Raw genomic sequence first — 17,430 nt, 5'->3', positions numbered from 1 at the left:
TGCTGTCAATTAACTTCTGGGCCACATCCTGACTGATGGCAGCCCATTCTTGCATAATCAATGCTTGGAGTTTGTCAGAATCTGTGGGTTTTTGTTTGTCCACCCGCCTCTTGACCACAAGTTCTCAATGGGATTAAGGTCTGGGGAGTTTCCTGGCCATGGACCCAAAATATCAATGTTTTGTTCCCCGAGCCACTTAGTTATCACTTTTGCCTTATGGCAAGGTGCTCCATCATGCTGGAAAAGGCATTGATTGTCACCAAACTGTTCCTGGATGGTTGGGAGAAGTTGCTCTCGGAGGATGTGTTGGTACCATTCTTTATTCATGGCTGTGTTCTTAGGCAAAATTGTGAGTGAACCCACTCCCTTGGCTGAGAAACAACCCCACACATGAATGGTCTCAGGATGCTTTACTGTTGGCATGACACAGGACTGATGGTAGAGCTCACCTTGTCTTCTCCGGACAAGCTTTTTTCCGGATGCCCCAAACAATCGGAAAGGGGATTCATCAGAGAAAATGACTTTACCCCAGTCCTCAGCAGTCCAATCCCTGTACCTTTTGCAGAATATCAGTCTGTCCCTGATGTTTTTCCTGGAGAGAAGTGGCTTCTTTGCTGCCCTTCTTGACACCAGGCCATCCTCCAAAAGTCTTTGCCTCACTGTGCGTGCAGATGCACTTGCGCTTGCTGGACTTTTTTGGGCGCCCTGAAGCCTTCTTCACAACAATTGAACCGCTCTCCTTGAAGTTCTTGGGGATTCAGTTCATTTGCATGGCAAAGAGGGACTTTGCATTTAATTGCAATTCATCTGATCACTCTTCATAACATTCTGGAGTTGTTGCCATCATACAAACTGGCAAATTGCCATCATACAAACTGAGGCAGCAGACTTTGTGAAAATTACTATTTGTGTCATTCTCAAAACCTTTGGCCACGACTGTAGATTTATCCTCCCTGAATTTCTGGAACTTTGACTACCAGCTTTGTTTCTTGTGCACAACCTCTAGATGCTTTTTCAGGTTTGTGTTTCTGGACAAAGATATCAATGCAGCCTTTGCAGAGTTTGCATTTGACAAAAATGTTGTTCTCTTTCTCCTCGATTTAACAAACAGTAATGGGAGCATTTCCACAAGGAAAAGGTAAAGCTGGGTAAAAACACTTTACGATAGCCTATTGGAAACGGGTTAGCCTACAGCATGAATTCCGTTAACATAAAAAAGATATAACACACTGGTAGAGAGATGCTTTTGAAGGTAATATACACGTTGTCTAAACACCAGACCTTTACCATCGTTACTCTATAAATCGTCACTCTGACCGAAGTCGCGCTAAGAAAGATGCAGTAGTCTACAAGCCAGAATGTTGAATAAAAAGTATTCAGACCCCTTGACTTTTTCCAAATTTTGTTACGTTACTGCCTTATTCTAACATTGATTAAATATTTTTCCCCCTCATCTATCTACACGCATTACCCCATAATTGTCACGTTCCTGACCTTATTTGCCTTTATTTTACTTTGTTTAGTTGGTCAGGACGTGAGCTGGGTGGGTAGTCTATGTTATGTGTTTCTATGTTTAGGTTCATTGGTAATTAGCCTTATATGGTTCTCAATCAGGGACAGGTGTTTGACGTTTCCTCTGATTGAGAACCATATAAAGGTAGGCTGTTCACACTGTTTGTTTGTGGGTGATTGTCTTCCGTGTCTGTGTATGTCGCACCACACGGGACTGTTTCGTTTTCGTTCGTGTTTTGTAGTCTGTTCCTGTTCGTGCGTTCTTCGTGTTATTATTGTAAGTTCGTAAGCTCAGGTCTGTCTACTTCGTTTATTGTTTTGTAGTTTGTTCAAGTGTTCATAGTGTTTCGTCTTGTTAAATAAATTCAGTATGTCATCATACCTCGCTGCGTGTTGGTCCGATCCATGCTCCTCCTCGTCTGAGGAGGAGAACGACTTCTACGACCGTTACAGAATCACCCACCCACAAAGGATCAAGCAGCGGGGTAACGGGCAACAGCGACAGCAGCAGCAGCAGCAGCAGCAGCAGCAGCAGCAGCAGCAGGAGAGGCTGCACTATTTGGAGAAATGGACATGGGAGGACGCTCTAGACGGTAAAGGACCCTGGGCACAGCCAGGAGAATATCGCCGCCCCAAAGAAGAGCTGGAGGCAGCGAAGGCGGAGAGGCGCTATTATGAGGCGCTCGCACGGCAGAGCGGCTGGATGTCCGAGAGGCAGCCCCAAAAATTTCTTGGGGGGGGGGGGGGGCACACGGGGAGTGTGGCAGAGTCAGGAGTCAGACCTGAGACAACTCCCCCTGCTTACCGAAAGGAGCCGGTGAGGGCGGAATTGGAGGTGAGTGACGCAGAGACTGTGAAGGATTTAATGGGGAAATTGGAGGAGAGAGTAATGAGGGATGTACTGGTTTGGTGCATGAGGCACGACATCCGTCCGACTGAACGTGGCGGTGAGTTGATGTCACCGGGAACAGCTCTCCATACTCGTCCTGAGGTGCGTGCTAGCCGTCTGGTTAAGACAGTGCCTACACCACGCATCAAGCCTCCTGTGCGTCTCCAGAGCCCTGTTCCTCCTCCACGCACTAGCCCTATGGTGCGTGTCTCCTGCCAATTACCACCAGTGCCTACACCACGCACCAAGCCTCCTGTGCGTCTCCAGAGCCCTGTTCCTCCTCCACGCACTAGCCCTATGGTGCGTGTCTCCTGCCCATTACCACCAGTGCCTACACCACGCACCAAGCCTCCTGTGCGTCTCCAGAGTCCTGTTGCTGTTTCCCACACTAGCCCTGAGATGCGTGTCCCCAGCCCGGTACCACTAGTTCCGGCACCACGCACTAGGCCTAATGTGCGTCTCCAGAGTCCTGTTGCTGTTTCCTACACTAGCTCTGAGATGCGTGTCCCCAGCCCGGTACCACTAGTTCCGGCACCACGCACTAGGCCTAATGTGCGTCTCCAGAGCCCTGTACGCACTGTTCCTTCTCCCCGCACTCGCCCTGAGGTGCGTGCCCTCAGTCCGGTGCCACCAGTTCCGGCACCACGCACCAGGCCTATAGTGCGCTTTGAGAAACCAGTGTGCCCTGTTCCTGCTCCCCGCACTAGCCTTGAGGTGCGTGTCTCCAGTCCGGTACCACCAGTTCCGGCACCACGCACCAGGCCTACAGTGCGCCTCAGCCGGCCAGAGTCTGCCGTCTGCTCAGCGGCGCCTGAACTGCCCGTCTGCCCAACGGCGCCTGAACTGCCCGTCTGCCCAACGGCGCCTGAACTGCCCGTCTGCCCAACGGCGCCTGAACTGCCCGTCTGCCCAACGGCGCCTGACCTGCCCGTCTGCCCAACGGCGCCTGAACTGCCCGTCTGCCCAACGGCGCCTGAACTGCCCGTCTGCCCAACGCCGTCTGAACTGTCCGTCTGCCAAGCGCCGCATGAACTGCCTGTCTGTACTGAGCCTTCAAAGCCGCCCGTCTGTACTGAGCCTGCAAAGCCGCCCGTCTGTACTGAGCCTTCAAAGCCGCCCGTCTGTCATGAGCCTTCAGAGCCATCTGCCAGACAGGAGCCGCTAGAGCCGTCCACCAGACAGGAGCCGCTAGAGCCGTCCGCCAGACAGGAGCAGCCAGAGCCTTCCGCCAGACAGGAGCAGCCAGAGCCTTCCGCCAGACAGGAGCAGCCAGAGCCTTCCGCCAGACAGGAGCAGCCAGAGCCTTCCGCCAGACAGGAGCAGCCAGAGCCTTCCGCCAGACAGGAGCAGCCAGAGCCTTCCGCCAGACAGGAGCAGCCAGAGCCTTCCGCCAGACAGGAGCAGCCAGAGCCTTCCGCCAGACAGGAGCAGCCAGAGCCTTCCGCCAGACAGGAGCAGCCAGAGCCTTCCGCCAGACAGGAGCAGCCAGAGCCTTCCGCCAGACAGGAGCAGCCAGAGCCTTCCGCCAGACAGGAGCAGCAAGAGCCGCCAGCCAGACAGGAGCAGCCAGAGCCGCCAGCCAGCCAGGATCAGCCAGAGCCGCCAGCCAGCCAGGATCCGCCAGCCAGCCAGGATCCGCCAGAGCCGCCAGCCAGCCAGGATCCGCCAGAGCCGCCAGCCAGCCAGGATCCGCCAGAGCCGCCAGCCAGCCAGCCAGGATCCGCCAGAGCCGCCAGCCAGCCAAGATCCGCCAGAGCCGCCAGCCAGCCAGGATCCGCCAGAGCCGCCAGCCAGCCAGGATCCGCCAGAGCCGCCAGCCAGCCAGGATCCGTCAGAGCCCTCCAGTCATGGGCTGCCCTCCAGTCATGAGCTGCCCTTCAGTCATGAGCTGCCCTTCAGTCATGAGCTGCCCTTCAGTCATGAGCTGCCCTTCAGTCATGAGCTGCCTTCCAGTCATGAGCTGCCTTCCAGTCATGAGCTGCCCTTCAGTCATGAGCTGCCCTACAGTCATGAGCTGCCCTACAGTCATGAGCTGCCCTACAGTCCGGAGCTGCCACTCAGTCCGGAGCTGCCACTCAGTCCGGAGCTGCCACTCAGTCCGGAGCTTGCCACTCAGTCCGGAGCTTGCCACTCAGTCCGGAGCTTGCCACTCAGTCCGGAGCTTGCCACTCAGTCCGGAGCTGCCACTCAGTCCGGAGCTGCCCCTCTGTCCGGAGTTGCCCCTCTGTCCGGAGTTGCCCCTCTGTCCGGAGTTGCCCCTCTGTCCGGAGTTGCCCCTCTGTCCGGAGTTGCCCCTCTGTCCTGAGCTACCTCTCTGTCCTGAGCTACCTCTCTGTCCTGAGCTACCTCTCTGTCCTGAGCTACCTCTCTGTCCTGAGTTGTCTATATTTAGGAGGGGCTTTGGTGAAGGTTCATGGACCATGGTTGGGGGCGAGGGTCGCCACTCAAGGGACGCTAAGGAGGGGGACAAAGACAATGGTGGAGTGGTGTCCTCGTCCTGCGCCGGAGCCGCCACCGCGGACAGATGCCCACCCAGACCCTCCCCTTGAGGTTCAGTTATGCGGCCGGAGTCCGCATCTTGGGGGGGGGGTACTGTCACGTTCCTGACCTTATTTTCCTTTATTTTACTTTGTTTAGTTGGTCAGGACGTGAGCTGGGTGGGTAGCAGTGGTGGGCCGTCAGGGCCTGCAAGGCCTTCTCTGCTGGCCTAAACATCATCAGAATATAATTTTTTTTTTAAATATATTTCCCCACAAATATGTATTAAATTATTCCCCAGAGTAAGAGTTATACTCTTCATTTCATAGCTTTCCTCTTGGTTGCACTGCTTCCAGCCCCAGGTTGAGATTTTGAGGGATGGTCTTTATGTTAGATCTTTTATCCAATCATATTCAGCCATCATGTGTTGCCAGGGGTCTAAAATCTGCCCTCAGGCCTTCAGAATCAACAGTGCGGGCGCTTGTAGCTTATAGTGAATGGAAATGAAAATTTAGTGTCAACCAATCAGCTTTAGAGTTGGCTATTGTACGCCTTCTGGCTGGCTCCAGTGTTACACAGGAGCCAGCTAGCAGGCGTAGTGCGTGTACGTCTTTTGATTGGATTACCAATATTGAGAGGCAGGTCCTATGGAGATCTAGGAAACTGAATTTGATAAACGAATTAATTCGCGTACTACTAAGCTGTTTTTTCAACCCACAATGGCGGAAGGAGGAGAAGATATCGATTTGGTCGAGGATATAATTATAACGCCATTCTCAAGACGAACTTTTCAAGAAAAGTTAGACATTGTAAGGAGAGGTCGCCCGACGCCACAAAGCCTGTCACAGGCGGGAAAGTGCTTCGTTCGCTCGCCACTTTCAAAGTTTCAACTACGAGCGCTGTCAATGGCTCACAGGCTCCTTGGCTCCGAGAAGCACTGCAAACTGTACTGCTGGGAATGCCTATTATTTGCAAGTGATCGATTTGGTGTTTGGAGCCACACTGGCTTTGCAAACTTGAGTTGTCTAACCAAGGCAGCAACGAGACACCAAAGTACGGCTGGGCACTAACAAGCAATGGTGCTTTTGAAAACTTTTGGGGACACCGGAGTGGATCTACAGCTCAAAGAACAAACGCGCAGGGCAACGGAGCTGCACAATGAAAAGGTGAAGGGAAATATTGAAAAGACTCATTGATTGTGTCATGTTTTTGGGTAAACACTGTTTACCCAAAAATGTCAATTTGTCAATTTCAAGGTGACGCAACGCCTGGTTATACTGCGTTTCTGTCTAAATGTATAGTTTCTAGAGCCATGGCATCATAATGAGGTGGATTAATTCGGGTGGGACTGTGTAGTACCTCACTGAAGGCCCAGGCCCCAGGCCCACGGCACGCCACTGGTGGGTAGTCTATGTTATGTGTTTCTATGTTTAGGTTCATTGGTAATTAGCCTTATATGGTTCTCAATCAGGGACAGGTGTTTGACGTTTCCTCTGATTGAGAACCATATAAAGGTAGGCTGTTCACACTGTTTGTTTGTGGGTGATTGTCTTCCGTGTCTGTGTATGTCGCACCACACGGGACTGTTTCGTTTTCGTTCGTGTTTTGTAGTCTGTTCCTGTTCGTGCGTTCTTCGTGTTATTATTGTAAGTTCGTAAGCTCAGGTCTGTCTACTTCGTTTATTGTTTTGTAGTTTGTTCAAGTGTTCATAGTGTTTCGTCTTGTTAAATAAATTCAGTATGTCATCATACCTCGCTGCGTGTTGGTCCGATCCATGCTCCTCCTCGTCTGAGGAGGAGAACGACTTCTACGACCGTTACAATAATGACAAAGCCAAAACAGGTTTTACAATTGTTTTTGCTAATGTATTAAAAATACAAAACTGAAATATTGCATTTCATAAGTATTCAGACCTTTTACTCAGTACTTTATTGAAGCACCTTTGGCAGCGATTACAGCCTTGAGTCTTCTTGGGTATGACGCTACAAGCTTGGCACACCTGTATTTGGGGAGTTTTTCTCCCATTCTTCTCTGTAGATCCTCTCAAGCTCTGTCAGGTTGGATGAGGAGCGTGCGTCGCTGCACAGCTATTTTCTAGCCTTTCCAGGCTGTCATGTGCCTTTTACCGAGGAGTGGCTTTGATCTTGCCACTCTACCATAATGGCCTTATTTGATGGAGTGCTGCAGAGATGATTGTACTTCTAGAAGGTTCTCCCATCTCCACAGAGGAGCTCTGTCAGTGACCTTATATATGTGGGACCCTATATAGACAGGTGTGTGCCTTTCCAAATCATGTCCTGTTCCATTGAATTTACCACAGGTGGACTCCAATCAAGTTGTAGAAACATCTCAAGGATGATCAATGGAAACAGGATGCACCTGAGTTAAATTTCGAGTCTCATAGCAAAGGGCCTGAATACTTATGTAAATGTGATACACTGCTCAAAAAAATAAAGGGAACACTTAAACAACACAATGTAACTCCAAGTCCATCACACTTCTGTGAAATCAAACTGTCCACTTAGGAAGCAACACTGATTGACAATAAATTTCACATGCTATTGTGCAAATGGAATAGACAAAAGGTGGAAATTATAGGCAATTAGTAAGACACCCCCAAAAAAGGAATGGTTCTGTAGGTGGTGACCACACACCACTTCTCAGTTCCTATGCTTCCTGGCTGATGTTTTGGTCACTTTTGAATGCTGGCGGTGCTTTCACTCTAGTGGTAGCATGAGACGGAGTCTACAACCCACACAAGTGGCTCAGGTAGTGCAGCTCATCCAGGATGGCACATCAATGCGAGCTGTGGCAAAAAGGTTTGTTGTGTCTGTCAGCGTAGTGTCCAGAGCATGGAGGCGCTACCAGGAGACAGGCCAGTACATCAGGAGACGTGGAGGAGGCCGTAGGAGGGCAACAACCCAGCAGCAGGACCGCTACCTCCGCCTTTGTGCAAGGAGGTGCACTGCCAGAGCCCTGCAAAATGACCTCCAGCAGGCCACAAATGTGCATGTGTCCGCTCAAATGGTCAGAAACAGACTCCATGAGGGTGGTATGAGGGCCCGACGTCCACAGGTGGGGGTTGTGCTTACAGCCCAACACCGTGCAGGACGTTTGGCATTTGCCAGAGAACACCAAGATTGGCAAATTCGCCACTGGCGCCCTGTGCTCTTCACAGATGAATGCAGGTTCACACTGAGCACATGAGCACATGTGACAGACGTGACAGAGTCTGGAGACGCCGTGGAGAACGTTCTGCTGCCTGCAACATCCTCCAGCATGACCGGTTTGGCGGTGGGTCAGTCATGGTGTGGGGTGGCATTTCTTTGTGGGGCCGCACAGCCCTCCATGTGCTCGCCAGAGGTAGCCTGACTGCCATTAGGTACCGAGATGAGATCCTCAGACCCCTTGTGAGACCATATGCTGACACATGCACATTTGTGGCCTGCTGGAGGTCATTTTGCAGGGCTCTGGCAGTGCACCTCCTTGCACAAAGGCGGAGGTAGCGGTCCTGCTGCTGGGTTGTTGCCCTCCTACGGCCTCCTCCACGTCTCCTGATGTACTGGTCTGTCTCCTGGTAGCGCCTCCATGCTCTGGACACTACGCTGACAGACACAACAAACCTTTTTGCCACAGCTCGCATTGATGTGCCATCCTGGATGAACTGCACTACCTGAGCCACTTGTGTGGGTTGTAGACTCCGCCTCATGCTACCACTAGAGTGAAAGCACCGCCAGCATTCAAAAGTGACCAAAACATCAGCCAGGAAGCATAGGAACTGAGAAGTGGTGTGTGGTCACCACCTGCAGAACCATTCCTTTTTTGGGGGTGTCTTACTAATTGCCTATAATTTCCACCTTTTGTCTATTCCATTTGCACAACAGCATGTGAAATTTATTGTCAATCAGTGTTGCTTCCTAAGTGGACAGTTTGATTTCACAGAAGTGTGATTGACTTGGAGTTACATTGTGTTGTTTAAGTGTTCCCTTTATTTTTTTGAGCAGTGTATTTCAGTTGTATTTTTTAGCATTTTTTTAACCTGTTTTTGCTTAGTCATTATGGTGTATTGTGTGTAGATTAAGATAATTTTTTAAAATCAATTTTAGAATCATGCGTAACACGTAACAAAGTGTGGAAAAAGTCAAGGGGTCTGAATACCTTCCCAATGCACGGTATACTAAAATCTTGGAAATCAATCAATCCGCCATCATTAACAAAATAGAAAAATCGAATGATTTATTATTGAAATAGAATGGGCGGCGAGAAAACTAATTATTACAATTTAAGGCCAAGTTGTTGTTCGTATGTATAAGTTTGTATGTGGAGTAAAAAAAAAAAAAAGGCAGGGGGAAAAAATAAAAATGGAACATGGACACAGGAATGTTCTTGCAACGTTTTGATGAAACGTGTCTATAACGTCAATATGTTATATTCTGAGAACATTGCAACCGTGTTCTGTGTATGTTTGATGTGACGTTGATGGAATATTCTCCTAACTCTCAGAGAACTGGACACATTTAATGTTCTTTCAGCTTCCCATAAAATCCATCTACAACATTTATGTTGTATATTCTGAGAACATTGTAAGCACTTTCTGCTTGAAATTAAGGGTATGTTCTCCAAAGTAACACCAAAACATGCAACAAAAAAAGGTTTTCCCCCTTACTAATGAATAACTGGACACTCAAACATTAGGAGAACATTACGTGTAATGTTACAAATACGTTCTCTCTCCTTAGAATTGTTAGCTGGGTGCCCAGTCACATGGTTTAGGCCTGTGTTCTCCCTGTACTAAAGATGTCCTCACTGGGCTGGTGACAGCACCACCTTCGGCTAATCCTTTCGCTATTCCTGACTATATCGATAACATGAGTTTTCCAGGAGTTTTGAAGGAGTTTTCCGGCTAGAGGTCAGTTAGCTAGTAGCCTGTTGGCTAGGTATTTAAATTTAACAAAACATTTTTTTAACCTTTATTTAACTAGGCAAGTCAGTTAAGAACAAATTATTGTTTATAATGACTGCCTACCCTGGCCAAACCCTAACCCGGTCAACGCTGGGCCAATTGTGCGCCACCCTATGGGACTCCCAATAACGGTCGGTTGTGATACAGCCTGGAATCGAACCAGGGTCTTTAGTGACACCTCTAGCACTGAGATGCAGTGTCTTAGACTGCTGCGCCACACGGCACAGCCCGCAGAGCTCTTCCTGTTGACGAGGAGATGGTGTTTTTTAAAATCTGTGTACTAGAGCTCCTGCCTTTGTCGATGCCAGCAAATCCTCTCAGATGAGTTGAATTACGAGTGAGTGTGTGCGTATGTATGTGTGCGTCTGCATGTGTGTTGGAGAAAAGAGGAGTCACACCATAACATAGAACTAATACATACTCAACTCTTTCTAAAGTTCTCCCTTCCTAACCCCCAGATCCACCCTGATCCATATATGACACAAGTGTGGAGTGACTAACAATAACACTGTTTGGGACAGATGGGAATGGGAGTGAGTGACAGGCGGCAGTGGCCAGTCTTAAATGAGGGAAATGGGTTGGTCCCTCCCCTGAGGTTAATGGGATTTGTGCAGAGCTGTGTGTGCCAGGCTCGCTGCCCTCCCCGTCCATGCTTGGTCCACGTGAGGAGTTCCCTGGCAGCGCTGGCTTGGAGTCAGTTGAATTGTTGGGTGGCATGCAACCTGCTAGCTAAGGAGATCAAGACATATATATTTTATTTTTGCAATTGAACAAGTAGCTTTGCTGGTCCCAGAGAAGGGGAGAAAGAAAGCCATTCTCTGAGGTCTTGGAGAGCAGGTTTCTGTTGGACAGCAGTATAAGATCCTGGATGAGGACCTTCTTTTCCCCTGCTGAAGTGGAAACCTGTTGTTCTGCAGCTGAGAACTAGGACAGACACATTGTTTGGTGGTCTTATTAGAATTGAATTGATTAAATAAGGATGGATTTCATGCCGGGGAAGAATTGATGCTGAGAAAAGAGGTAGTACAACATCTGAAATCCTCTTGAGTCGTAAACACTTCTGGCTATACAGTGTCCCGTTTATTTGTGCGTACGTTTGAGTCTGTGAGTTTGAATGTGTGAGAAATGAGGAGGTTTGATTGTGTGATAGTCTGAGTGTTTAAGAGTGCCTGAGAGAGGGAGAGAGAGAGCAAGAGGAATCAGATTTTGTTATCGTGTGAGAGCGAGTGAGGGAGGCAGAAGAACACAAGCCTCTGCCTGCGGGTGGAGACAGTGCGCAGCAGCAAGTCTTCTTAGGCAGGAGCACTCTGACTTGGCTTGTCTTCACTGCTTTACTCAGTGCTACTACAGAGCAGCAGGCAGCCGCCTACCTACATCTCACAGAAGAGACCGGACTAAGTAAGTCTGTCACCCAGGGTTTGGGTCAGGCTGTGACGCGATCTCTCTCTTTACATTACTTTACTCCAACTCTGTTTCTTGGATCTGAAGACAAGGGCTGCAGAGCAGACGGGAGAGGCTAGAGATCTCTCTGGCCTGTCAACAGAATGCATCTGGTGGTGGAGTCCCCTCAGGAGGCTGTGCTAAAGATGCTGCCCTATTTTGTTGAGAATGCCGTGCTGACCCAGAGCGAGAGATGCTGCATGTGAGTTTAGCAGAGTGCTTCTGTGTGGAGTGGGTGGGGACTTCTGAACCGTTCCCTCATAGATATAGTGTGTGATCTACAAGAATAGAAATGCTATAAGATGAACTGTGTGCCTGTGTGGTTCTAAGACAGGAGTGCATCCAGTGCTTCTTAGTTGTGTAGAATGTATTGATGTGTACGACTGGTAACTCAGTGGTGTACAAATGCATTAGGAAGGCTACTGGGATGTTATTGTGTACTTACACAATCTGTCCTAAATAATCTGAACAATACCTGCTAATTTGCCCGTCCATCTTAAATGTTACACTCCCCTCTGTATGTATTTGGACACAATGACCACTACATCAAGCTTGTGACTCTACAAATGTGGATATTTTTACAGCTTGTTTTGGTTGTTTCGGATTATGTTTTTCCCAATAGGAAGTGAATGGTGAATAATGGGTTGTGTAAGTTCAGTCATGTTTATTCTAAGTAAGAATAGAATATCTTTCTGAACACTTCTACAGTAATGTGGATGCTACCATGATTGTGAATAACCATGAATGAATTGTGAATGATGATGAGTGTGAAGGTTAAAAAGGGACAAAGATCATAACCCCCCTTGGTAATGGTGAGAGGTTAGCATGTTTTGTTGTAGCCTCTAACTTTCTCAATCATCATTATTCAAGATGTTTTTCTTTAATAGTGCCATTACATTATCAGGATTAATTTAGAAGTGTTCAGAAACATCTTATCTACTCACTTAGAAAGAAAATTACTCCAGTCATTATTTACCATTCAGTTCTTATTGGGCAAAACATAACCCAAAACAAACTGCAAATGGATCCAATGAGTTTGTAGAGTCACAAACTTGATGTAGTCATTGCGTGCAAGGAATATGGGACCAAATACTAAACTTTTGACTACTTTAATACTCTAAAAATGAATACATTTGTCCAAACACTTATGACTTCAAGTGGGGGGACTAGATATATAAAGTGTTTTAATTTCTAAACGGTAAAACATATGTTTGAAAATACCATCAAATAATAGGTGACATTCTGTACTGTCGCCTCATATGAAACATTTAATCTCAATTCCAAAATGCTGGAGTATAGAGACAAATGTAATTTTTTTGCTTCACTGTCCAAATACACACAGTGGGGAATGTATATAGCCTAGCTACTGGCTTGAAACTTCCCTAGATCAACTGAAGAGCAATCATGGGATCAAGTTAATGCGCATAACAAGCCTGATACTAAAATTAGTCATACACTTGTGATTGTATGAATTCTGCTCATTCAGAGTGAAGAGCCTGTCTTCTTTTCTCTCCCAGAAGAATAGGTAGGCCTACTCTATAATCATAAGGGATCATTGAGGCTATTTGGCAAGCCTCTCTATCGTTGTCTTTGTGTGCCGTGGTAGCAGATATATTTTTAGTCCTGGTGTTAGTGGAGAGGCTGATAGCAGGGTGGGTGCCGGAGGACTTGAGACACCAGAGTAGAGCAGAACAGAAGCTAGTTAATTTGACTGTCTGAGTATGGATGCTGGTGATTTACATGGCAGGAAAGGAGAGGACGGTTCACATTCAACACATCCTCCGATTGGTTTCTCACTGTGGTTTACGCATGCAGCATATTTCAATGGATCATACAGCATTGTATGTACTATGTGTAGATGCCAACAAAATAGAATGAAACTTTTATTTTGTTTTCTAGTAGGAGAGAAATACCCTATGTTTTCTATAATAGATTGATATCCTGCCGAGATATTACAGGTAATGCTGAAGGCAGCTCAAAGTGGTAAACTAGATGGAGGTAGAATTCATGGATGGGGATTATCTCTAGTGGCTTTCCCACAAAGTAACTGCACATACAGAATGACATGATGTTTGAAGAAGGTTCTCCATTTCCTCCTATAGACTTAGCTAGCTGCAGTTCTACCTCATATTCATCATTCCCTGACCGGAGTCTCCACACAGCCCCATACATTTTAACAACAGGGGAAAAAGAGGAGAGAAACAAAAGGCCAAAGTGAAACAAAGGATCTTGTGATTAGTGGCCGGCCACCCCCATGGGCCTGTCACTGTGGAACTCTGTCTCTGTGGTCGGAGGGGGGGGGGTAATTTTAGTGTGACGGCGGCACAAAGCAGAGCCTGTTGTTTCGGCGTTATTGTATGCTTGTGCCAGGCCTCTTCCTCCTCTGGCCTGGACACAGGAAGTCCAGTCAGGGACAGACAATGAAGGAGGGGGGTGGTGGGCTGACTCAGGGATGGTTCTTGACCCTCACAGGGCTTAAATATATGACCCCTGAATGTTTAGGCTAACCCCCTTTTCAACCAGACTTTTGTCATCAGCACAACCTATGGCATTTAGTGTCTCACCTGAAATACTGGTTTAGACATTTAACAGTACTTAGGCTTTGGTGTTGTCTAGTTTTCCTGTTAGGTGTTTGTTTTGTTCCTGTCTCTCATCACACCGGTACTTTCCAATGACATGCTGGTTTGCTAGACTGCACAAACAGGGTACATTGGGTATGTGTTCCGCCCTTCTGTCAGGTGGATTTATGAGCCTGGAGAGAGACTCATTCTGAAAGCACAGTGAAAAGGATTAATTGGAGCTAGCATGGAGAACAGCTTCAGCCCCACTTTGTCTTTCACCATCACCATTCTATATTAATTGTCACCTGCAGATTTCTCAGGAAGTCAACGAGAAGTTTGACATATAGCCGAGACAGGTGAGACATATATAAATGCTGTGTGTAGCTCCGAGGAATGCATTACAAAATACTGCAGCTAATTATTCAAGCTGTTTTGCATTTGTCTGGGCCAGCAGAGACCTGCCAGATCCCATCAGGATGCAGCAGCTCATGCAGGGGAAAAAGGCCAAATAAGCATTCAGGATCAAAGCTTGATTCATAGCTGCTGTAGGTTGAGGCTCCGGCTCCCTCTCAAACCTGTCTTACAGCTGGACTTTTCCTATTTGGTTTAGCGGCAGAAATAGTGGCAGCCAACACCCAAGATTTATCCTTATCTCAGTGCCTGTCTGGGCCTCCTGACCTGAAGCCATATATTAAACACTGTCTGGTCCCAAATATGACTTACCTACTCTCTTTATCTTCATTCCCTCTAACATAGGGCTGTAAAAGGTGTAAGGGTTCTGTTACAGGACTGGAACAGTTTGCACGGTGATGAACTGTGAGTGACCATGTGGCTCAGTCTGCCCAGATTGTTGCTTGATCCAGAGATCCTAACTGCTCTCTTCATCTGTTGTGCTTTTGCAGCCTGAGCGAGAGCTTCTTCATGGTGAAGGGTGCCGCCCTCTTCCTGCAGCAGGGCAGCAGTCCTCAGGACCAGAAAGCACATCCCCACCACAAACATGCAGGTGAGTACCTACCACACAACCAAAGGACAGGACCCAATGGAAGTTTGTGTTGCCAGGCGAAGTGGGTAAATGGTCCCAAAACTCAGACTAATTAACTTCATTACCCTGTCCATCTTAGATAGTGTTGTTATTGTTTTGTCTGGTTAGCCTATTTGCTGCTTTGTCTGATGAGTGTCTCTACCTGCTGTCCTGGAAAGCACACTAGATGAGTGAGTGCACCCAGGGTTGAGGTGGAGGGACAGTGTCTGGCTGATTATTAGCATGTTCCAGACGTGTCGTGTGTAGCTTAGGCAGATTAGTGGTTAAGTTGTGCTCATTAGTAGGCCTACCTTTGTTCCATATCAATCAAAACAGGACACTGAGGATTTGGCAGTAGTGCTGTCCCCGACAAAAAAAAATCTTGGTCGACCGAAAGTCATCTGTTCTTTCGACCAATCAATTTTTAAACATGTCGTTTTCCATATATAGACGCACCCTATGTTTTGTAAAAAATCAGCTATATACAGTGTCAGTCAAAAGTTTGGACACTTTCTCTTTCAAGGGTTTTTATTTTATTTATTTATACTATTTTCTACATTGTAGAATAATAGTGAAGACATCAATACTATGAAATACACAAGGGAGGTAGTCCGACAGTCCAGGTCACAACGGGTAATCATACAGATATTGCTCTCGCTTCTCTCACTCTTCATACCTCTCTTGGTTCGCTCCTCCTCTACCCCTTTGGACAGGCTGCTTCCTCTTTTATCCCCAAGCACTCCCTGGCTTAACGACCTACAGCCTCTCCTCGTTGGGGCAGGAAGTCCATCTAAGGCTCGGGGGTGGAGTCAGCAACCTGCAAGATATCTCCCCTCAATTACCACTCCCCTCACCTCTCCCTGCTGTCTGCCACAATATTATTAATATTAGCTTTCTGTGTACATCCAAGGGCAAGCCGTGCTGCCCTGTTCTGAGCCAATTGCAATTTTCCTAAGCCCTTTTTTGTGGCACCTCATCACACGACTGAACAGTAGTCAAGGTGCGACATAACTAGGGCCTGTAGGACCTGCCTTGTTGATAGTGTTGATAAGAAGGCAGAGCATTGCTTAATTATAGACAGATTTCTCCCCATCTTAGCTACTACTGCATCAATATGTTTTGACCATGACAGTTTACAATCTTAGGGTTACTCCAAGCAGTTTAGTCATCTCAACTTGCTCAATTTCCACATGATTTAGTTGATGTTTAGGGTTTACTGAGGGTTTTGTTCCAAATACAATGCTTTTAGTTGTAAAAAATATTTAGGGCGAACTTATTCCTTGCCACCCACTCTGAAACTAACTGCAGCTCTTTGTTGAGTGTTGCAGTCATTTCAGTCGCTGCAGTAGTTGACGTGTATAGTGTTGAGTCATCCGGATACATAGACACTCTGGCTTTTACTCAGTCAGTGGCATGTCGTTAGTAAACATTGAGCTCTTCTGATGCTTTAAGCTTACGGTTTGATATGTTAAGACAAATGTCTCAAGAGGGCGTCAGAGATCTTAACCTGACCCATCTATCCTCTTCCCGCTCCTGCTGGCTTTAGCAGATTTTGCCATTACTCTCCTGAAGTTGCCGGTAATAGGAACAAGGAATCTGCAACCTTTCTCATGTTGTATGCCAATTTATCTTACCATTTCTACCGATCTGCGTGCCAGTTAAGGTTTTCATATGCATATTTTCATGAAACAGTTTAATTTATAATAACGTCATATCTCAAAATCATTGTCATGTGGTTAATCAAAATTCTATCTTAAGGAAAATTATACAAACCTAAAAAAGTAACTTCCTTCCAAGTGGTTATCAAAAGGGTGAGAGCTGGAAAGATTTTTCAAATACATTGAGGAACTATTGTCATTCTGAATTGATGTCAAAACAGACTTTGTTTGCTTTCTGTTTGAGGTGAAGAAAACATTACTTTGAAAATCTCCACAGGTCATTAGTGGTGGTGCGCGTTAAGTCAATCAGAAATAATATCAGACCCCCAAATGGGCACATTTATATGCCTACATTTGCTCGCAGGCCAGGTAGCCTATAGGCCTACGCGCGTGCGTGTCCTTACTCAACATTGACAGGAGCGCTTCAAACAAAAGACAATGGACTAAATTGACAGAACTCGTAAATGGAATGAACCAAAACTTGTTTCTCACAAGTGTAGCATAGGTTGTGCACTCTGCAAACAACGTGTCCAGTCAGACAATGAGAACGGGAAGACTGGAATAATAGTATTGAATGCGTTAAAAGACATTACCGTAAACAAAATCACAAACATTGTAGATTAGAAATTATAGGAATTAACGGTAAATGTACTACTGGTGATATATGTAATGGTGAAGTGATAGACACTAACAATCAAACGCAAACAATTCACACAATGAAGTTATGAAACAATGAATGTGCACAAATTCATAAGATAGAGCCCATTCTGGAGAGAGACGTGCATTGTGCATCTGGGTGCATGGTCAATCCGACGTTTGCATTGTCCATGCAGCATTTACGGTGAAATGCCCTCAGCAGAGGTCATGGCATTTATACTTTTTGCACTTTGCGGAGCAGTGCAGAGCTG

The 17,430-nt window shown here is 47.0% G+C and overlaps 1 protein-coding gene across 1 annotated transcript in view; it reads left to right on the top strand.

The window, feature by feature from the left end:
* The window catches only part of LOC120026358 (protein phosphatase Slingshot homolog 1-like), a 66,125-nt gene that overhangs the window by 27,976 nt on the left and 20,719 nt on the right, over positions 1 to 17,430 (top strand). The window contains exon 3 of the mRNA XM_038971234.1: positions 14,746 to 14,846. Coding sequence (XP_038827162.1) covers positions 14,746 to 14,846 — 101 coding nt within the window. The remainder of the gene's footprint in view (positions 1 to 14,745; positions 14,847 to 17,430) is intronic.

Source organism: Salvelinus namaycush, chromosome 1, assembly GCF_016432855.1.
Source record: "Salvelinus namaycush isolate Seneca chromosome 1, SaNama_1.0, whole genome shotgun sequence".
Classification (NCBI taxonomy): domain Eukaryota; kingdom Metazoa; phylum Chordata; class Actinopteri; order Salmoniformes; family Salmonidae; genus Salvelinus; species Salvelinus namaycush.
This window is presented reverse-complemented; position numbering and strand designations above follow the sequence as displayed.